General features: G+C 51.5%; 7 protein-coding genes across 7 annotated transcripts; 4 read left to right on the top strand and 3 right to left on the bottom strand.

The window, feature by feature from the left end:
* Window positions 1–249: 249 nt before the first annotated feature.
* Window positions 250–1,585, top strand: Pmar_PMAR029019 (RING-H2 zinc finger protein RHA1A, putative). Its single transcript, XM_002775868.1, has 5 exons — window positions 250–354; window positions 401–481; window positions 575–624; window positions 684–791; window positions 841–1,585. The coding sequence occupies exons 1-5, from the start codon at window positions 289–291 to the stop codon at window positions 944–946; spliced, it is 411 nt and encodes a 136-aa protein (XP_002775914.1). The 5' UTR covers window positions 250–288; the 3' UTR covers window positions 947–1,585.
* A 1,736-nt stretch (window positions 1,586–3,321) lies between these two features.
* Pmar_PMAR029018 (hypothetical protein) lies at window positions 3,322–6,187 on the bottom strand. Its single transcript, XM_002775867.1, has 12 exons — window positions 6,031–6,187; window positions 5,853–5,941; window positions 5,721–5,806; window positions 5,584–5,673; window positions 5,397–5,539; window positions 5,248–5,352; window positions 5,104–5,203; window positions 4,737–4,945; window positions 4,520–4,688; window positions 4,364–4,476; window positions 4,123–4,312; window positions 3,322–4,064 (listed from the first exon to the last, which is right to left on the bottom strand). Exons 1-12 carry the CDS (start codon window positions 6,157–6,159, stop codon window positions 3,331–3,333), a joined length of 2,157 nt encoding a protein of 718 aa, XP_002775913.1. The 5' UTR covers window positions 6,160–6,187; the 3' UTR covers window positions 3,322–3,330.
* Window positions 6,188–6,341: 154 nt separating this feature from the next.
* Window positions 6,342–8,325, top strand: Pmar_PMAR029017 (kinesin heavy chain, putative; the record flags this gene model as incomplete). Its single annotated transcript, XM_002775866.1, has 10 exons — window positions 6,342–6,354; window positions 6,465–6,544; window positions 6,926–6,990; window positions 7,229–7,274; window positions 7,321–7,442; window positions 7,483–7,588; window positions 7,615–7,774; window positions 7,819–7,906; window positions 7,957–8,041; window positions 8,086–8,325. The coding sequence occupies 10 exons, from the start codon at window positions 6,342–6,344 to the stop codon at window positions 8,323–8,325; spliced, it is 1,005 nt and encodes a 334-aa protein (XP_002775912.1).
* Window positions 8,326–8,349: 24 nt separating this feature from the next.
* Pmar_PMAR029016 (hypothetical protein) lies at window positions 8,350–9,716 on the top strand (the record flags this gene model as incomplete). Its single annotated transcript, XM_002775865.1, has 6 exons — window positions 8,350–8,389; window positions 8,591–8,709; window positions 8,763–8,957; window positions 8,999–9,088; window positions 9,470–9,533; window positions 9,595–9,716. The coding sequence occupies 6 exons, from the start codon at window positions 8,350–8,352 to the stop codon at window positions 9,714–9,716; spliced, it is 630 nt and encodes a 209-aa protein (XP_002775911.1).
* A 68-nt stretch (window positions 9,717–9,784) lies between these two features.
* Pmar_PMAR029015 (hypothetical protein) lies at window positions 9,785–14,856 on the top strand (the record flags this gene model as incomplete). The annotated part of the gene is made up of 6 exons (XM_002775864.1): window positions 9,785–13,717; window positions 13,946–14,035; window positions 14,083–14,340; window positions 14,384–14,506; window positions 14,553–14,655; window positions 14,702–14,856. The coding sequence occupies 6 exons, from the start codon at window positions 9,785–9,787 to the stop codon at window positions 14,854–14,856; spliced, it is 4,662 nt and encodes a 1,553-aa protein (XP_002775910.1).
* Window positions 14,857–17,437: 2,581 nt separating this feature from the next.
* Pmar_PMAR029014 (hypothetical protein) lies at window positions 17,438–17,984 on the bottom strand. The gene is made up of 4 exons (XM_002775863.1): window positions 17,875–17,984; window positions 17,704–17,826; window positions 17,530–17,656; window positions 17,438–17,481 (listed from the first exon to the last, which is right to left on the bottom strand). Exons 1-4 carry the CDS (start codon window positions 17,950–17,952, stop codon window positions 17,459–17,461), a joined length of 351 nt encoding a protein of 116 aa, XP_002775909.1. The 5' UTR covers window positions 17,953–17,984; the 3' UTR covers window positions 17,438–17,458.
* A 798-nt stretch (window positions 17,985–18,782) lies between these two features.
* On the bottom strand, window positions 18,783–20,243 carry Pmar_PMAR029013 (hypothetical protein; the record flags this gene model as incomplete). The annotated part of the gene is made up of 1 exon (XM_002775862.1): window positions 18,783–20,243. The coding sequence occupies one exon, from the start codon at window positions 20,241–20,243 to the stop codon at window positions 18,798–18,800; it is 1,446 nt and encodes a 481-aa protein (XP_002775908.1). The 3' UTR covers window positions 18,783–18,797.
* Between the last annotated feature and the right edge of the window lie 747 nt (window positions 20,244–20,990).

The following is a 20,990-nucleotide window of genomic DNA, read 5'->3' as shown; positions in this document are numbered from 1 at the left end:
TTAAGGCTCTCGCGTCTGCCCTATACTGTCTATTCCGCACAGGCGGACAACAACAGAAGGTAGCGGATGATGGTCGAACGGAGTCGACTTACCACGTGGTTCACGTGTACCGTGCTGCGCGTTTGCGTTCAAGCCGGTCTTGTGCTGTGTTTTGTTGGTAGTCCCCACAGTGGGTATATCACAATATAACTCCACAAGCGCACCTGATGGCTTTGAGGATCGAATGAGGTTCAATGCTGTGATGAATGCAGCTGTTCGATCGGCAAGCGACCCCATATCGATTTAAGAATGTCCCTTCTGCTATGGGTTCCCCTCAGTATTGTCATAGGCTTTTTGTTACTCCACGCGCTGCTAGTGAGTCTGTCAGGAGGTGGGATCCTCATTATGAACACTTCCTCAGGCATTCTGGCCGTGCGTACGTCCCAGGTCGTCCGCTCAGTCCGACAGCTTGAAGCATCTTTCCCTCAATGGCACAGTACAGGTGAGTCCTCGGAAGAGAAGAGTTCTTATCCGGTTTGTACGTACCCAGTGCTTCATTGTATGATTTTGCTCCTAAGTTCCGTGTTAATTTCAGACCTACGAAGTTATCATGGCGGCTCAAGAGGATGTGAACGATAGGGCTAGGTGCGGTGTTCCCACACCGGGGCCCCTAGTTGCCTTATGATCGCTATCGATTTGTGCAGGTATCCCGTCCAGGAATGCTGCTCAATTTGTTTATCATCCTACACCCCACGTAGTAAAGTCAGGAAGCTTTGTTGTGGGCATCTGTATCATGAAGATTGTGTCTGTATGTGAGTATTCGTAAAGCGTACACGGCCTTCATTACTCGACCTTTAACAGGTGGCTTGAAAACGATCCATATAAGCAATGCCCCTACTGTCGGGAGGGCTGCCTCAGGAACCCGGATAAAGAACGACAGCATCCGATCCAACAGCAATCCATCTAGGGAGCGATATGTATCCTAGTGTTACTAGGCTAGTAATCCGATGCAAATTAGTCACGTGGTCATGTTCGCCGTGAAGGTCGCTTTCTCATCACTGATCTTCTGCTATTCAATACACAATCGGTCACAGCCGTCTCGCTCGGTATCATTCCGCTGGAGTTTTTCTATCGAGCTAGTGTGACTTTCTGATCATTCTGGTCGACGCGGATTATGGCTGGTCATTCTTTAGTGTCGGAGCTTTTATATTACCATTGTTCATTCGTGTCATTGGTTTGTACCGATGTCATTAGCTTAATCAAAGTGCCACCAGCCCAATGGTTTTACGTATTATTGACAATTTTTCAACCTTTCAACTTCATCAGAAAGATGCGTGCTCATACCTGGATCCTTCGTAGAATCATCGTGCAGTATGATTCATACTTGGGATGATTGATCAAGATTAGGAAAGGTATATTGGTGGTTATCAATCACAGGTTGCTGATATTTGATAGCGTTCGTCCATGTACGATAGGGCAGTCTGATCTCTCATTACTTTCCGTTTGGTTTCGCGAACAAATAATACCGCGACTTGTTTCACGCTGTCGGAGGTTCTATACTCTCATCGCGCCTTATGGTCGATTTCGGTTCATCCAACAGTCAAGGCTTCCATTTTCAACTTATAGAGAGTCTAGTACGACAGGCCTTGGGTTCAGTCATTGGCCAGTCAATTATGTACTTGTCGTTCCATGGACGAAAAAGGCTGAGAGTGCATAGAGTGCATAGTATGTCGAATGCATAGAGTCCATGCCATGTACCGTGTACTACATGGTACATGCACTGGCGTCGACAACATACTCACTGACCAGATCTGTCGATGTCCAGTCTCATCACAACCGGTCCTCAGCATTACCAGTTTCTACCAACCAACAGGTGTACCCCACAATGCAAAGCAAACCACCACAGAAGATCTGCCCTGACCCGGAGCGGGTTGGAGTGCTAAGGCGTTTCGAGTTCCGAGGCCGAGTCTTCGGTTACCGGGCTCCGACTCGGGGCCTCCGAGTCTTGGGTACCCAAATCCGAGAGTTCATGGATCAAAGTGTGATCCCTCAGGAGAGTCGAGTTCCTGAGGCCTTTCCTCGGCTTGGAGTGCTCAGCATGTATATAATATGTATCACATATGTCAACTCGGTCTGGAAAAACACCCAAGAGTAATGTGTTCATCGAGGGGCTCGAGACAACGAAACACCATGAATACTCGGAAATTGGAGCACTTTAATCTGTTCCGGCGTTTCTTAGTGGAGACTCGGCCGTTTCGTCAAGTCTGAAAGTTTTTTAAACTCGGAACTCGGAAAGCTAACACTTGAATCGAGAACCGAGACCAAGGGGTAATCTTCCGAGGCACCATGGACTCAGTTGCTTGGGCCGTTTTCACGGGTACATCCATTCTCATTTCGAATCGTTCAAGTGCACCACGATGGAATTGCCCCGAGGCCGGAGAAAATGACTATTGCGCCGCGCAGTTTGCGCGTCGGTCGAAGACTACGTATTAGAAATGCCGTATTCCTACTCAAAAATGCTGGACGATATGGGAATGATGATGATAACAACTATTCCGCTCACTTCCGGACGAAGACAAAAGAATATCGTCGCCAATCTCAACAAGCTGTTCTGTAGCGTGGACCAGAAGGACCCTCCCGAGAGCAGCACAAGCACGTGTAACTTGATTCACTTTCTGAGTCAGACATCCTACGTGTATGTTGTTCCTGATTGCAATGGTTCTATTGTAGCGCATAGGGTGTGATGTTGTAAGTTTTAGAGCGTTGTTGTGTTCGCTCGGGAAGATTGGGGCCCGGAATCAGTACCCGCTTCGTATCGGAGAAATAATGATCGGAACCTAGCCTAATGCGTCGCACTTGAATGCACAGCTCGGAGAAACTACTCGGAAATGCGCAACTCGGAGCTTTTAAATTTTCACCGAGCTCTCAGCTCAGGGATGCACTTGAACACATAATATTGTTCCAAGCTCAGGAAAGACGCTTTTCGGAGTACTTAGCCTCGGAAAATGGACACTTGAATAGGGCCCCGGACCATTGACACGAACGTTAACAGAAGAATAATCACTATTCTCCTGTGAACGTTCGTTTCATGATGTTACCACATATTTATCATCTAGTGGTCCATTAATCACCTATTTCATCGGCCGAGCTTGACAAGTGCTCGTGAGGAGCATTCTCCATGGAATCCGATCCGCACGAGCATCGTACCAGTTCGTAGTGCATCACAGCATTGTAACTGAACCGGAGTAAATGTAAAAACTATCATAGTGTCAGTCCAGTGACGAACTCCTCTCTCAGCCAGCACAACACCATAAGAGGATAGAAACCAGACGTTAATATTACGGTAAGCCGCTACGAACGACTCTTCAGCATAAGCTTCAGCAGCTCAGAAGGTTGATCAGCCAGACCATTCTCCGCTTGTTTGGATAACGATTCAACCATGGTCTTGGGCAATTTCGAGTAGCAGTTTAGTAATGCCACGGCGACCATTTGAGAGTCACAACCCATCTTGCCAAGAGGCGCCTCAGCACCCCGTACACCACAGTAGATCGGCAACAACAATGCTTGTATAGGGGCGAACTCTTCCTTCGGTTGGGGACTAACAGCAGTGAGCTGACCTATCACTGACAGAACATAGAGAAGCTCCGGACCAGCAGGGCCATGGCAACTCAGATGCCAAGCTAATCGAGGAAGGCGACGTAGTACTGCTGCACGCATAGACTCGGACACTACCCGAGTGCATATAGAGCTCAACTGATAGTCGTGTAGAGGTAGTGGAGGCTCCTCAACTGCGGATGAGCACATTGCTGCTATCGTTGGTAGTATATGGAGGAAAAGAGGACTCTCTGGTGACACTGGATGAATCTTCGAGTCGATGACCGAGACAACCTTGGCTAGCTGGCCGGGATTCCTCCGTGGAGTTCCCTTCTTATCCACGGCAGAGGTTTCCCCTTCATCATTATCAACTTCATCATCGGTTTCCTCCATAGACTCATCGTCGCTGTCCTCAGCCAACACAGCAAAAGCTCCTCCCGTTGCCTTGGCCGCTGGCCTCTTCCTCGGCCGTGCTCTTCTATCAGGTATATCTGATGAGCTCTATCATACCGAAGCACACGGCCGTACCCTCCCCCCCCCCACTACTACCCTCCTTTGATTCGGTCGAGGTATATCCCGCATCATCATCCTCCTCCTCCTCCACATCGAGCCCAGCAAGCCGCCAGAGACCACGTCGTACTAGCGCATTCGCTCGAGTGAGCTGACGTAGATGACCGACCTTCCGACTCGGTTGAAGGGCCTTCGTTGCCAGAGACATCCAGGGCCTCAACGCTGGGACCTGCGGCCGCCCATGACAACCAAACACTAACGGGGGCTCTGACGAGGCTACCTCCCGTATATCGGAACTCTTCTTAGCTGCATTAGAAGAGGCAATCCTCTCTGCCTGACTGACTAGGAAGGTGACGACCAGCTTCTGCTCCTTGGGCGAGAGCTCCTCCTTACCTGCACACCACCATGGAGAGGATGTGCGCATGCGTTCACCTACTCTCGAGGAGCTGCCCCTTGGCATAGTTCAGCTCATCCATAACTTCATAGAGACCTCGATCAGACGAGGTTGGAGGAACCCGGCAAGGGAACTCCTTAAGGATAGCCTCTACAAGAGGGCCACACTGGGGTAACGAGAGCCAGCCTATGGTCAAGGCAGCGTTCGTGCTCTGAAGGTGAACACATCACCAGAAGAGCCGACATGAGTACCTCCTAACCTGCACAATAAAGAGGCGCCTCCGGGCCAGCTCGATAGGTGAGCGAGCAAGACCAGCATTGCTGGTATCGAGCCATAGATTGAGCAGTTGTTTAGACAGCTTGCCAGCCACATCAGGGGACAGCACACTACTATGAGTGTTATGATGCCCTTCGGACGTGGCACCGAAGTACCCTGCTAGAGTGAAGGGAGCTCGCCCACAGCCACTTCCTAAGAAGAAAAAACTCTTTGATTAGGTTCGAATGCTCAATTAACTTCATCGGCGCGGCACAACTAGAGACCTCAAACGAGATGATCCAACCCATACTGAAGCCAGCCGGTCTCCTTCAGAATGGGGATTAATGGAGCCCCCATCGCCCATGCAGTACCAGCATCCGATGATGATGCCGAGCCATCCGCTGCACGCATCAAGAGCAGGGCTACACTCTCTAGGTTATGGACCGTCACCTTCTGACTTGAGAGGAACGCCTGTAATCGAACCATCCCACAACCCTATCGTCCCCGTGCACTACACTGGCGAGTTTCGAGGCTTCTACAGGAGGCATTAAGACGTCCTTAGATGCATTATCACTCTGTGAAAGTATCCAGGCCAGGAAGGCGGACGCATCCGCACGAATCTGAGGTTTCCTCATTAAGCTAGCCCTATCCCTCTTCACAATACCTCAGAATCCACGTGGGTGATACCAGCTCTGATTTGGGCACAGAGCAGACGCGCAAATGGTCGTATGTCTTGATAAGGTAAGGCGGAGAAAAGGGAGGTGAGGAACTCCGAGGCGAGCCTTCGGACATCACCGTCAGCATCACCTACAGCGCACATCCAATGTGGCGTACTCAAGAGGGTACCCTACACATGCACGGCGCTACTGTGTCGAAAACTTTAGCAGCAGCCTCGATGACTGAGGTGAGCCGATGGTCGTGACTCTCTCCTTCTTTATAGTCTGAGTTCAGACGAGATTTCTATCAGAATTTGAATCTTGAGGAGTACCTTCAGCGAAACAGAAGTTCTTGAGAGCGACGAGGGCATCTCTCCTCTTGAACACGTTGTAATGCCGCACTTGTGAAAGTATAGCCCTGAGAGCGTACGATGAGACGAAGTGAATAAATCCGATACGACGACCTGAGCTTGGCTGAGGCTCCGGACTTGTCCTCTAAGATGCTTTGTCGCGCAAGGATCACCCGCTTAGCTCGAAATTGGTCAACGTTGGTCTGAAAAGAAATACCTCGCAAGGTGGAGGAGAACGTAGCGCATCATCTCGGGTGTGCATGGCACCTCTGCCTGACCATAAGGATACTACCTGATTCCTCGGGACGACCTTTCCTTTACCAACTTTAAGCTTCTTCTTCTCAAAATCCTTTTTAACAGTGGACTTACTTGACTTGTTCGAGAGGAAGCCTCCGCTTTTCTTTGCAGTGTTGCGAACCATACTCAAAGGGGAAGGAAACGATATCCCTGAGATGTTGCAAGCGCGACTGATAACCTACATCAGCATGGGCTATTCGAGAGACGAAATTCATGACCATGTTATGTTGATTCGTAGTTTGCAAAAATAATAGAAAGCATGATAATGATTGCCTTCCCGACAAGTTTTTTTCTGCCGTGACGACTATGTCGGAAAAACGTCAGATGCCGGGATCGAACCAGGGACATGCAATCTGTTCGACGGTGTTAGACCTGATATTGTCGCCCTGAAGCCCCATGTTTGGTTGATGCGTGAGAACATTGTCGTAGGCGTCAGGATTCGACCCATCAGTGGTTCGGAAGAGAGACAGGCAGCTATACATCACTTGAAGGAGAAGACCTGCATACAGGTGCTCCACGCGCCTCCCCGATCCAGAATCTTCAAGGATGACCATTGCTACCGTCGTCAGGCCTCCTCCAGAGACCCTAGCGTTCGTGTGACAGACCCTCTGAGCATCAACTCTCAACGAGTATACTCCTATGATGCCGTGCTCGACTCGAGCAATAGGTAGACCTGTGACCTCTTCAGGGCTAGAGCATGATTTCGCACCATACGGCTATCGGACGCGATCATTTGGTTCGTGCGGGTTAATTCTTTATGCTGGCCTTAGCTCTAGCAGACGCGCTACACAGGAAGACGTCTATCAAGCGCTAGGAAGACAGCTCGTAGACCGAGCCTGTGAGGTACCGTATTGGAACCACTTCGATGAGCGTGACCATTCTCCGTGCAGGGGTTCAACACGTGCTTGCTGGCCTACGGGGTTGTCGGTACGGGAAAGACATACACTTTACACGGGTAAGGATATTCAGAGATGGCCAAATCAGGAGTTCCCCACAGTGCACTGGGAAATCGTGAGGAGGAAGGCATCGTGCCGCGCTTCCTAAGGGACGTCTTCGAGCATTCTGATGAATTACACTTGTCTTATTACGAGCTATACAACGACAGGCTCCATGATCTGCTTCGACCATCGTAAGCACCCATACCGAGAATTCGGGTTCATCTAGAGTGAATCTTCCTCTTCATTGCCTCTCAGAGAACAACATGAAGAACTATTGGTACATCACCATCCCAAGATCGGCGTAGGGTGGACGTCTTGGTAGCTGTGGACCTCTTGGAGGTCTTCAGGTCTATATAGAGAACTTGACCGAGAATGCCTGCAACAGTCCTCAGAGCGCCATGGACCTCCTTAAGTTCGGTCATAAGATGCGCTCAGCCTCCAATACCAACCTCAATTCCCATGGATCCCGGTACGTCCTTGAAGATGAGCACGAGAACTCCCCTCTTCAGATCACACACTATATTACGATTGCGGTTCGAAATTGAGGGGAGAATGACCACAGCCCTCTTCGTAGACTTGGCCGGGCTGGAAGATTCAAAACATAGCGAGATTGGCGTCCACAAGTGAGCACTCTTGTCTAGTTGACGAGCTCACACTCCGGCCGCAGGCTAAAGGAGCTATCCTTCGTGAACAAGTCCCTGTTCGAGTTAGCTAACTGCATCCATTCGCTCTCAACAAATCATCACCACACCAGCCAGCCGGTGCCCTTCAGGAACAGCAAGCTCACCCTTCTACTCTCGGGTGTGATCCATGGCCCCCCGTGAGTGCCATAGTCCTCTCATTAGACTGCCTTATGGGCAACTGTAAAACCCATATGCTCGCCACGATATCTCCAGCCGCCGTAGCCTATCACAGTACGGTCTCTACTCTGAGGTGAGGCCCATGGGCTCATCTCGAGTGGCCGATATCGACGGTGATGGCAGATTCGCGTCTACAGTGAAGGGCATCAAGTGCAAGTGCACTCCAGTGACGAAGGGAAACCGTAACGAATGCCTTATCAAGCTCGCGGTAGACTGCATAGGAACTTTAATGTGAGCTGACGCTGCCTCTAGGAAGAAGTAGCTGACCTCAAAAGTCAACTGGCGTGCCTCAAGGATGACCATCCAGCTGCTGGTCTGTGCATCAAGGTCCACAGTCACTCGCATCTGCCTACTCACTCAGTCGGGCTTCAGGAAGTAGAAAGGAGCATCCGTGCAGTGAGCACAGTCCGTGACAAGTACCGCCAAGAGTGGAGTGATGCCATTAAAGAGGCCAGTGTTCATAGTGACCTACGTATTGGCCTACTCAAGTGAGACTGAGTAAATCTTCCAGGGCTCATGAGAGGTCTTCTTAGACGATTGGGTTTGCCTAACGACGGTGAGGAGCCTGTCGAGCCTTCCACTGGACGTCTGTACCCATTCCTGATGGACCTCGGCGACGCTGCTTACGTTAGTGGTGGAAAGTTGCTGTACTTCCTCTCGAATCCCTGCACCACTATTGGAAGTTCTAATTCGGATACGATTACTCTCAGAGGTCCACGGACCCTCCCAATCTCGGTCGGGAATTCCCCATTTCCAGGCGCTGGAATCGAGCCCAGTATGGTCACCATTCACAGGAAGTACATCCCCAGAGACGGCGGGAGTGCTGAGGACCTCCATCTCACCGCTTCGGTCCCGCCCGACTTGCCCTCAGCGAGAGTAGGATGGCGTATTCAAACTAGCATGTCAATAAGGCTGTACTGGTGTCTTAGGTGTTGGTGAATGGGCGTCGGGTAGCCTGTGGATCGGTGTGTGAACTCCATCAAGGCGATCGCCTCCTTGTGGGCCATGCGAGAGTATTCCGAATCGTCACACCTGCCGATGGTGAGTCCGTAGAGCATCATACCAAACTACACGAAGCATCAGCAAGAGAAGCTCACAAGAAGGGGCTCCCCACACCGCTGGAGGTCAGTCTTCATACCAGACTTGCCTGGCTCAACTCATCTAGGTTGCCTTGAATGAAATCGAGGATGACGAATCAATGGAGTTCACCCGACTGAGGCCTGTTATCTGCCGGATGCTAGAAGATTCGGAAGCGGTTAGTACAGCGGGTGTTAGATCCGTAGTTGACAACGCAACCTCAGAGAGGACCGGATTGAAGGAGTCTAATTATTACAACCGAATCGACCATTAGGGTCGACGGTTTCGGATACTCATGCGGGTATCTTGGCGAGCGATGATGGCTCAAATATATAAAATGCGAGCAATACATCAATCGTCGTATACAATGTCATCATACACAACACGCCCCCCTACGGTGAGATGTCACCGTCATCGAACAAGGGGGACCAGTTCTCAGTTTCAAGGTCGAGCCATTCTTCTGGGTCACCATTAGACCAACGCACCAGAACCTCCATCAAGCCCGACTGATCAACCACCTGACCTTCATACCACTCGCCTTATGTCCTCTTCATCACAGGGCCTGGGGTTGAGAAGCTTGAAAAGGCTCCAGCGAACTCTCCAGGGCGAGTTCCGCTTCAGAGGTGAAGTATATGACATCCCGTCGTGGCCAGCGTTACGCCCTGCTGTCTTTTGATAGCAAAGGTGCTGGGGAGGCGGCTGCTACGGACAGCTTCACTGATCGTAAGCTCTATTCGCGGGTCAAACAGTTCGATGCTGACTCCAACACGAAGTCAAAAAACTTCCGCGGCCGTGCGAGCCAGTAGGCGACTCCCACGACGGCCCTAATGAGTCTACATCACTCCCTGTTTCACCTTCGTCGACCTCTTCTAAGATGGTCCGGTCTGTTCCCGCGACGGTCAATCCGCTGATCTCGCCCTCTCCTGGCAAGCCTTATCCCTGTTCTGGCTCTGGCGCCCCTGTCGACGCTCTGTGTCTCAACAGCTCTCTTCCGGGTACTCAGCAACAGTTCCCGCTATCCGAGGTTTCCTTGCATCTGCGTCTTACGCAAGGTCCTCACACTCTTCCTGTGACTGGTATCGTCGACACCGGAGCCAGTGCGTCCTATTTGGTATCGACGACCTCCTTGTCCCATCTCCCATTTGACTCGGTTTCAGCCCCGAACCCAGCAAAGGTTCAACTTGCTGATGGTCGTTGTATCCGAGTCAATGCTCTTCTCCAACTGTCGGTAGCTGTATGGGACATTTCGGTCCGAGAATGGTTCGCCGACGTCGACCATACCTTTCGTTTTCTGCCACTGCAAGTGGCTGATTCGGCCCCGTCAAGTAACGACGTTCGGCCCAAGCCCTATTGTCTCATTGGTCGGGATCTCATAGATCATTGGCAGATCCTCTGTGCAGGCATTTCTGGTGCATGGATCACCGACCGCCAAGTCTACGGCTCGCTTCAGCAGCATGCCAACAACCATATCCCTGATGTATGTGTACAGACTGTCCGTGAAGCGTCCTTGGCTGAGAGTCTCTTCTACACTACCGATAACTTGACGAAGAAGGTGGAGTCCTCGGACTTCTCGGCACTACCACTCGCACCTACCTTTGCCGGGTCTGTGACTGTGCGTCTGTCGCCTCAAGTTGAGGCAGAGTTACATACACTGTGGAGGTCTATTGCAGCTCGTGGCTGGCTGGATGTGGGTTGCTCCGGGTCCTACTGTACTCGGATTCGTCCTTTGTTTCCGGTTGAGCGCCTTGACTTTCCAGGCCAGACCTACGTGGCAGAGCTCTGGATTCCGAAGCTCAGCCTGCCGAGGATCAAAGTCAGCGATTATGCTGGAGCTATGTATCGTCGACTCACTCCTGCTCTGCAGCAGACCTACTCCGAGCTGGTCTCCGACTTTGTGACCAAAGGGTTCTGGGTTGAGGCACCGCCTACTGGGACAACCTCCTGTCCGACGCCTGTGGCGAACGTCTTCTTAGTGAGCAGTAAACCCACGCCTCAGCAGCCTTTGAAGAGCCGCTTGGTATGCGACCTTAGGCCGGTTAACTCTGCTTTACCTCCGGCTCCTCTGAATGGCGGTCCCGGCCTCTTCCATATACTGTGCGCAGTCAGGCTAGTTGCGCCTCCTGCCCTTATAACGGCTGATATCAAGTCCGCGTTCTACTCAGTGCACATCTCTGCGGAGTCCGGTACTGCATCTATTACCATGAAGACCGCAATTGGCACCTACACCAGTATCAGAGTTACATTCGGGATCGCCGCTGGTCCCTTGGCACTCCGCGGCACCCTGGGCGTTGGTGTCGCGAGCTACCGAGATAGTGACATCGCCAGTGGCTCATGGCTACACGATTACTTCGACGATTTGGTCCTTGCTGGTATGCCGGTGGCAGTGGCCCGAGACCTGTGCCATCTGCTGCATTTCCTATGTCTGGCTGGGTTCCTATCTCAGGAGAAGAAGTTGGCGGTCGCGACGGCAACTGATGACATCCAGGGTATGCGGTCGGTCTTCAAGGAACACCACGTTGATGCCACTGTGGGGAACACAGTTTCTATCTTCAACGTTGCCTTTTCTTACGTTACCAAGGCCGGTCGAACGTTGCTGACTACGGACTGTCGTCGATCTCTTCGACTTGGCCGAGCTCTCGAGTTTTTCCGCCGAGAAGCACCCCTATCTCAAAAGCTCACCAAAAAAGATTATTTCGGTGTATCTGGCTTATTATCCTTCGATTGTGCGAAGCTGCACGCTTCCGCGAGGATGTTGGCAGATGTGCTGAGGTCCATTATTGGAGGTTGTTTTGCCGACATAGGCTGGGACGTACCATGTGATCTCTCGCTATTGAGCGACGACTATAAACAGGCCTATCTTGAGGTTCTTCAGTGGGGTCGAGAGATCTGCGAACTGGAAGCTCAACCTTGCTCGCATGCTGTCACGGTCCGTCGTGATGTGTCCGAGGCTATATCGCTCGAGGTCAGCAGCGATGCTTCGTTGTTCGGTGGAGGGCTCGCCATCTATGCTGGCGGTGAGCTTGTATACGAGGATGCGGTGCGATTCTCCCGGTGCCAAACTCTTCACTCCAGCAATAGACGAGAGCTTCGTCTTTGCTTGCTGGCCCTTCGTAAAGTCGCTGAGATCTCCGAGTACTGCGCCAAATCCGCGTGCAAGAAGCGGAGGGGGGTCCCGGTGAACGTATGCTTTCGATGTGATAATCGACCAAGTTTGGCGTGGATTCGTTCTGGCTCTCTCAAGCTTCAATCCTCCAAGCTCCTCGAGAGAAGAGCTATAGTGCGACTTGTCGACTCCATCGGCTCGGAGCTTGACATTATCCGGAAGCACGGTACATTATCATTGGAGTTTATTCCGGGCTCTGCTAACGCTCACGCTGATGCGCTGAGCCGTCTTCTGGATCGTCCGGTTCAGGGCGCCAATAACCGTTGTCTCGGTGAGGTGCTGATTCCCCGCAAGGGGGGCGAGGTGCTGGACACTCGGGAGATCCTGGGGGATGAGTGCTGTGCCATTTTCGACCCGGAGAAACGAAGTGTCGAGTCGCCGTCTCCTGAGGAGATCTTCCTCTGCAACGACTTCCCCGCGAGTGCCGAAGGTTCCCAACTGTTACAGCTTGCCGCTGATTCATGCTGTTTGTTGTCCGACGATGTGGGGCTGGAATCACCACGGTGTAGCAATGGGCTCTCTCCGCTATTCCTAATTGACGACTCTTGCCGCTCCACCTCCCTCCTCTCCGGGACTTTGTGTACTGCCGACACCATCTTCTCTGTGCGGGACACTATTGGGCGTGTCAGCTCCGACGTTCGTCGTGTCGATGGAGTTCTCTCAATCGGCGATGAACCTATCATTGAGAGTATTGCGAGGGACTGCTATGATCTAGAGTCTGCACTCTGGCGTGTGCGTGTCGTGAGGCTCCTCCTACAAGCCTGGCGAGCTGTGATCGGCAGTGGGACCCCTCCGCAAGCTGACGTCGTCTTTGGGTATGCTGGTTGTTATGATCGGAGTAATTTGGCTGTCGCTGCTCGATCCGCTCAGAGGAACATGCTGACCGCAAATGATGGCAAGAATACCCGGAGTTACCTTGGGGACTGTAAACCCCAAGACGGTGGTCCCCTCCATCTACTCTCATGCAGTGACTGCCCGGAGGTCTATGTGTTCCGCAGCGGCTTGCCATCCGGTGAGGCCATCCTATCATTCTACATTCCTCGCACTGCGACCGTTCTACGGCGTCTGATTCTATTAGATGCCCACCGCCGGTCGCTCCACAGTGGTTTATCTGGTACCCTTGCTGCTGTCAATCACTTCCATCTCTCTGCAGTTGTCAGTGCGGCCCGCGATGTCATCAGTTGCTGTATCGCCTGTCGCCTGGCCTATGCTGTTCGAGGATGGCATTCCCCTCCCGGCTATGGCGATGGCGAGCTTACCGCCGAAGAGATGTCCAGGTATCCTCCTTATACCTTCGCCACTGCCGATGTGATTGCGCTTGGTGAGGGCATTAAAGCCGTCAGTGTTCAGTGCCGGTTCACGAGGCATTGTATATGGCGCGATCTACCCTCTGGTGTTGAGTCGACAGCCAATGTGGTCTCTACCCTGATTCGCATCCAGGCGATCACTGGTGGTATGAAGATTTTATGGGTCGACTGTGCATGCTACTTCCGTAGCCGCGAGTTCAGAGAGAGCTCTTGGACTAAGCTTTCTGCTGAGGTGCGGCTACTGCCTCGTCATGCTCCTTGGACCGGTAGTCATGAGCGTCACCATCGCTCTATGTTGAACTACCTCCGCAACATCACCCGCAACAGCGCTGGCCGTGTGAGGTTACTGTCTCCTACCGACCGAGAAACTCTCTATGACCGAGAGAGTTCAGTCTTCATACCAGACTTGCCTGGCTCAACTCATCTAGGTTGCCTTGAATGAAATCGAGGATGACGAATCAATGGAGTTCACCCGACTGAGGCCTGTTATCTGCCGGATGCTAGAAGATTCGGAAGCGGTTAGTACAGCGGGGCAATCACTGAAGCCGAGTTCAATTCTACTCAGGACCAAGCTCAACTATTCCTTCGGCAACTGCATCCGGCGTGCTCTCTCATTGACGAGGCGAATAGGCTAACACGTGAGATTCGTCCGCAGGTGGGGCTCTGCTCGCCATCTAGCTATACCATCACCTGGCCATGCAGGATAACCTTGCTTTCGAACTTGCAGTCATGCAGACCGCCGTTCCTGAGAGTGTGCAGTACTGTGGAACGAACGGAGAGAGTCCAGTTCGGAGCAGCCGTAGCAGCCCGATACGTCGATCGGCCCCTTTCTCGCCCAAGTCCGCACACTCGGCTGCCGAGTCTCCTCGGAAGGGTGGAATGCCAGTCGAAGAGCCTGTCTTGCCGATGACGCTGGTCGTACGTCTCATTCAAAGACCACCGCCTAAGATCGGAACTGAGGTCAGCTCTGGCGGTACTGAGGATATTCCAAGGGACCTCGCAGGACATGGTCAAGTGGCGTAAGGCCGTCAACGACGTAGTCGAGAAGATCCGTGCGAGGAAACGTCTCGAACCTCACGCCGTCAGCCCAACTCTGAGCACCAGTGTCCATGGCCTGAGTCAAGAAGTAGCGCCGTCTCTTGAGGCTGGGGTATCGTGCAGTGTTATGTTAGGTTGCGGACCTACTGGGCATTTCACCATCGAGAGATGCTGAGCCTCTACACAACGCCCTCTCTGATGGAAGTGGACACATCAAAGCTGGTGCGGCACTGCCCAGTACGCATGACAGAGTCTCTTCCTGATTGGACGCGATGTGCCTCAGCTGCTCCTACGGAGATATCCGTCTGGTCTTTCGCGAAGTTTGAGCAGCGACTGAGCCAGATAAGAGATATTCATCGTCTGACCACTGGCGATGACTGCATTGACCTCGAACACTATCTAGCTGATAATCCTGGTGAGTCTCGATGTGCAGTGTAGCATCAGTGACACTGATAATGCCACTGATTTAGCGGCTCGGTGGTAGGTGGTGACCCGTGGCGAGATTGGGGCCCACAGTCAGTTTCGGCGATGCTCTACAGAATAGCAGATCTAGAGCGCAGACTGGAACACGCTATTTCCGAGCGAGGAAGGGAAGAGCAGGTTTGTTTCTCGTTTAAGGAGGCTCGTTCTGCTCGATTAGAGTCTCACTGATACCAGATCCGTGCTTTACGCGAGCAGGTCATTGCACTGGACGCAGAGCACCTCGCGAGTAGGAAATTAGACCTTGGTGAGAGGATGCCTCTTTTTTCTGCCCTCTTACGCCATTTTCCAGAGAAGGATCTCCGAGAGATTGAGAAGATAGAGCAGATCGAGGTTAAAGCCTACGCGAGTAAATATTCAGCATGAAAGGTCACTGGCTATTGATGACTATTTCTTGTTTTAATGCGAGTTGAGTCCATGCAGTGGGTCGGTCATCTATCAAACTGTTCGACTCAACTAAGAATCATGGATCAGCACTTTCATCAAGAACTTTCGTTGCTCAGGCAAAATATTTTGATGTGTTAAGTAAGAATTCGTGACGTAGCTGGTGAGAATGGTATCTTAACGCAATCCGTGGTGACCTATCCGTCCGGCCGATCGGATCGATCGGCAATAACTCAGTGAGAGCTGTGCTCTAGATTCGTCCAATTCGACCATGATAGGAGACGGATAACATTACTCAACTCCAGGACGTATATGCAGAAACATTAGACATGATAGTTGAAGTGCGGTTGTCATTTAACCAGCTGACCCTTTGCCGCGCAACACACTTTACACCTGCTGTGGTCCACACCAGGCTCGTCTCGAAACACAGGTGTCCAATCGACGGGGACTCGGCCATGGCGAACGAATCCTTCCGCGTCGTGAGGATACTGAGTAGAAACAGACTACTAGATTCCAAGGAACTCCATCCGGTGCAACGGCGCACCTCCTGAAAACACATCCGACAGATGCGGCAGATTCTAGTCGGCAAGAGCTTTTCCTTGGGATCATTGACGATATCGATTCCGAGCAGTTTGAGCTCGTCCTTGAAGTGCCATACGTAATCCATTCGCTGAAAGAGTCATGTTTGCTTATCATCAGCGAGGAGGACTCACCCAGCCCCTCCACTTCGTCATACCACACCATCGACACACCCTATGGCGAGACTTTTCATGGGATAACACCATACTGTAGATAGCGATTTAGTACTACAAGGGATTGATTACTATTACAGTAGCCTAGCCAGCTTGAAAACGAGTCCGCTAGGAATACACCTCTAAAAAACCCTTCTCTTAGCTACAAGTGAGACCAGTTCTGTTAGCCAGACGAATCCATGACGTGCCTTAGTACAGTCAAATTCTCAAGATGGGGTGGCTATGCCGCCACTCCATGATGTGCCTTAGTACAGTCAATTATTCAAGGTGGGGTGGCTATGCCGCCACTCCATGATGTGCCTTAGTACAGTCAATTTCTCAAGATGGGGTGGCTATGCCGCCACTCCATGATGTGCCTTAGTACAGTCAATTTCTCAAGATGGGGTGGCTATGCCGCCACTCCATGATGTGCCTTAGTACAGTCAATTTCTCAAGGTGGGGTGGCTATGCCGCCACTCCATGATGTGCCTTAGTACAGTCAATTTCTCAAGATGGGGTGGCTATGCCGCCACTCCATGATGTGCCTTAGTACAGTCAATTTCTCAAGATGGGGTGGCTATGCCGCCACTCCATGATGTGCCTTAGTACAGTCAATTTCTCAAGATGGGGTGGCTATGCCGCCACTCCATGATGTGCCTTAGTACAGTCAATTTCTCAAGGTGGGGTGGCTATGCCGCCACTCCATGATGTGCCTTAGTACAGTCAATTTCTCAAGATGGGGTGGCTATGCCGCCACTCCATGATGCGCCTTAGTACAGTCAATTTCTCAAGATGGGGTGGCTATGCCGCCACTCCATGATGTGCCTTAGTACAGTCAATTTCTCAAGATGGGGTGGCTATGCCGCCACTCCATGATGTGCCTTAGTACAGTCAATTTCTCAAGGTGGGGCGGCTATGCCACTTCATGGTATATCTTATGACAATCGATTTCGCTGCTCCAAAAACCGATTCCGTTCGGTGGCAGATATGCCATCACGGTACTGGTATATACTCCCAGTGGCAAATTGCCACTCAATACACGCCCGAGTCCCTTCTTCTAGCATAACCGCGTTGAAGCACCGGATGGCATATCTGCCCCTCGAGCGAAACCGGGTTTACTAACAGCAAAATTCATCGCCTTATCTCCTGCCCGTGAGAAATTGAATGGCTTAAGGCATATCTTAGCGGTAGGAGTGGCATACCGAGAAACTTGACAGCGAAACAGGCCTCTGAAAGCCGTAGAGATATTAGGAGCGATAAACAGGGATAACAAGAGCATATTAATGGCCGTGCTAGGCCTATCGATACAAGCAAGAATGATATGACGAAGTTGCATTATTGGGTCTCACCAGAAGACGAAGCGAACAAGATCCCTTTAACTATGCTAACAGCATGTAGTTAAAGTAACTCGACGTCTGAATGAGCAGAAACACGTACAGCATGAGTCACGAATCCGGTGGACGTACACCTGCTTGAAATAATGAATGAAAGTAGAGACAGGCGCCATTGACTGTACCTGGCAGCCGGCCTAGTGCAGCTAGACACACTCGGCATTTGGAGTGGTCTTTGAGTTGGTCTTTAGGACTTCCCCAATCAACCATAGGCGGTAGGTTCTCCAGACACGTTTCTGGATCGTCTATATTCTGCGAAGGACTCTCACCAACATCCTCCCAAATCTAGAATGGGTTACCATGACCAACACCACTCGACACTTCTGACAGATCTTCTTAGGATGGTAGTACTCGTTATCATGATATATGTTGTATCCACATTTTTTAAGGATTCCCTCAAAGTCCTCCACGGAAGACATCCCCTGAGCGGACGGCACACAGTAGAACCCGACGAGTTTAGGGACGGATACCTTGCCTCCCCGCCGCCTAGCGCCGCACCACCGACACACTTGCTCTTGGGCCATTGCATGGCTCATACTTATTGTCATGATAGGGATGTATTCAAAACAAGGGCAAGTGCTCTCATGAAGCACAACGCAGTGAGTGGAGCCCTCGCCCCCCGCGAGAGGACACCCGTTGAAAGACACGACGTTGTAAACAAGAAACACGTTATTTGTATCGTAGACTCTTGTGGGCCATAGCCCGACACACCATGCACTGTCGACGATGGTTAGAAGTGGATGAGGGAGGCGGGTCCCAGTCTACTTGCTCGGGTAGATTGCGGAGGCAGTCTCTAGGCCCGGTGAGGCGACACTGAGTGAGGATGACGATGGTGCAGCTTCTACGAATACAATGCGGCGTTGTGATTAGCACCCAGGACATACAGCATACAACGTGCTCAAAAGGACAATAATATTAGACCATAGCACTGCATGAACGCCTTCAAGTAGAATATACTCCAACGCCTAGAGCCAGATAGGTTATAGAATAACGGCCATTCCAATTGAGCTAACGAGAAAACGATACTACCCTCCTCAGTATATTAGCACAACCAATACAGATATTGTATGGATGGTACTGTGGGTCGTCTTTAGAGACATCAACTCCCAAGGCAGCGAGAGTGTGGTAGTACATGTCAACTCGAGTGCTGTGCATCAACTGAAGGCCAAGGTAATAATGATGTACTCATCGGGAAGTGTGGAATGATCCTGTGGTACTACTACCTTTCCTCGACAGCCACACCATCTACACACTCTATCTTGAGCCTCCTCGTGAGTGAAACGTCCAGAAGGCATTGACTACTACCATATCCTTCAATAGTACTGACTAAACGCAAGGTCCTTGGAAGAGGCAGCGAGAGAATTACAATGATAACACGTAATGGACATAATTTTCAGTACACCTTCACACCGTTGCTCCGAAGCCTAGCGATCTCCTCACAAACTGCGGGGTCAGCAAGACCTTCTACTGGAACCTCCAACTTTCGCAGATTCGGACATGACTTACGGATGAATCTGTAAGTTTCCGGATCCCGTCCCAGCCGAGGCGCTTGGATAGTGAAGTCTCGAAGGGATGTTAGTGCCCCACCGAGCTCCGCCAGGTCACCGACTGTAACGTCCACAGTCAACAGTTCCAGAGATGTGATAACAATCCCGCTCAGAGCCCTCATAGAAGTTCCAGATAACTCCAATAAGGTGCCACAGCCGTCGATTACTACCTCGCGCAGAGTATGATAGGTGGCAAGGTTGGCAAGCGCTTCCTCAACCCTTCCATCTGCTTCACTCCTCTGTCTGAGACTCATGTGGCATAGAACAGGAAACGCTAGCCGTATGCTGCGCAGGGTGCCACCACCCAGTAGTGGTATAATCTTGGTAGCTCGCCGCCTATCCACCTGAACACTTAGTCGCTCGAGATTCTCACATCGCTGCAATGAATCTAGAAGGGCCGTATTGCACGGTTCGGCAAAGGAGAATCGTTGTAGAGTCTCTGCCGAGCCCTCCACCGCTACAATGAGGCTGGCCGTGAAATCATCGATGGCTCTCCTACGTCTCTCGGACATAGGAAAGGTAAGGGTAGGCGCTCTACTATCCTGCAGTACCACATCCATACGTAGCGCACGCCAAGACCTCCCCTTCAACCAATTCTTGTCGCCGGGTGCACCGTGGGCGAAGCCTCGAATCTCGAGGGAATCTAATGTGCGGACCCTACCTACTAGGTCGGCTAAAAACGACCAATTCACAGGATCTGTTCCATCATACTTGAAAGTACGCAGGAGAGGGGGGAAACTAAGGCGTGTGGCAACTACTCTGTCGGGCAGCTCCGACAGCTGTAGATGGACCAGCCTAGGCATGGGCGGTAAGCCCGCTGACACTGCCGACCAGATCAGAGGGTTCGTCACTCCCTCAGAAGTGCAAGAGAGGCGCTCGACGAAAGGGGCAATGCTAGCGATGATGCGTTGAAAGTGCAGGCATGACCGCACATCTCCCGGCAAAACTACACTTGTCATAGCATGGACGACTCTAGGCAGCAAGCCTCGGGTCCGTTGGCAGAGGCACTGCAGGTTGAGGACGTCTGGCACTAGAGGTAGAAAGGACGCTATTACAGCGATAGTCTCGAGGGGCAGTGGAGCTAACAAGTCCTCACAGGGCCGAGCAAGAACTGATCGACTCGACACAGGACGAGGCTTCGGGCGAGAGTCGAAGAAGATCTCCTTCAGTGTTGCATCAAGCACGTCGAGAGATGGCTGATGATGTTGACTACTGAGTCGCTGCATCCTCTTGAAGAATGAGCCATCACCACCTGACCCGGGCTTCCTATACCTCTTACGACGAGGAGGCATCAAAAATGATAGAAAACTGAAGTCGCCACCGTACCATTGAAGAACACTGAGCTCTCGCCTTCCTACAGTCGAGCCCGCTTGGGCCTACAATTCACTACGGATATACAAAGCTAGAATATAAATTTGCCAGGAGACCATCGGAGGCTCCTCAGTGGGAGAAAGAATCTACAAGGTACACAATAGAGGATACTTATCAAAAAAATCAGCAGGAGCCGCACCCCAGAGAGATAGGCTCCTCAGAGTAGGCAATGCCTCTGCCAACTTCCACCAACCATCAGAGGGCACATCGAATCCTTCGATACATAGAAAATTCAACTTGGGTAGTTTTATAATAGCCGGGATGAGCAGGTTGACAAAACTGTCCGCATCGAAGCGAACTAGGCTGAGGGAGAGCCGACGCAGTTGAGAGCACTTTTTGAGCCAGACTGCAAAGTCGGCAACGCTATCGGCAGAAGCGCTGCATTTTAGAGTGAGAGACTCGAGACCACCCGGAATGCTATCGGCCCCCACGACTGAGTCTAGGAGGGGTCCGACGCTGGAGAGGCTCAGCTGGTGCAGCACTTTGCAGGAATTGAGAGCGTAAAGGAGAGTGTCGACATTCCCTGAAGCTTGATGATGGTAGGAAAAGGCGGATAGTGTGGCATGTGAGCGGTCGACAGCATCCACAACATCATCATACACAAGCTTATAGGTAACCGGCTGGAAGCACCATGCGTCAATATGGAGCTCTCTGAACTCCCTCATGAG

This window comes from Perkinsus marinus (assembly GCF_000006405.1).
Source record: "Perkinsus marinus ATCC 50983 genomic scaffold scf_1104296955288, whole genome shotgun sequence".
In the NCBI taxonomy this organism is placed as follows: domain Eukaryota; phylum Perkinsozoa; order Perkinsida; family Perkinsidae; genus Perkinsus; species Perkinsus marinus.
This window is presented reverse-complemented; position numbering and strand designations above follow the sequence as displayed.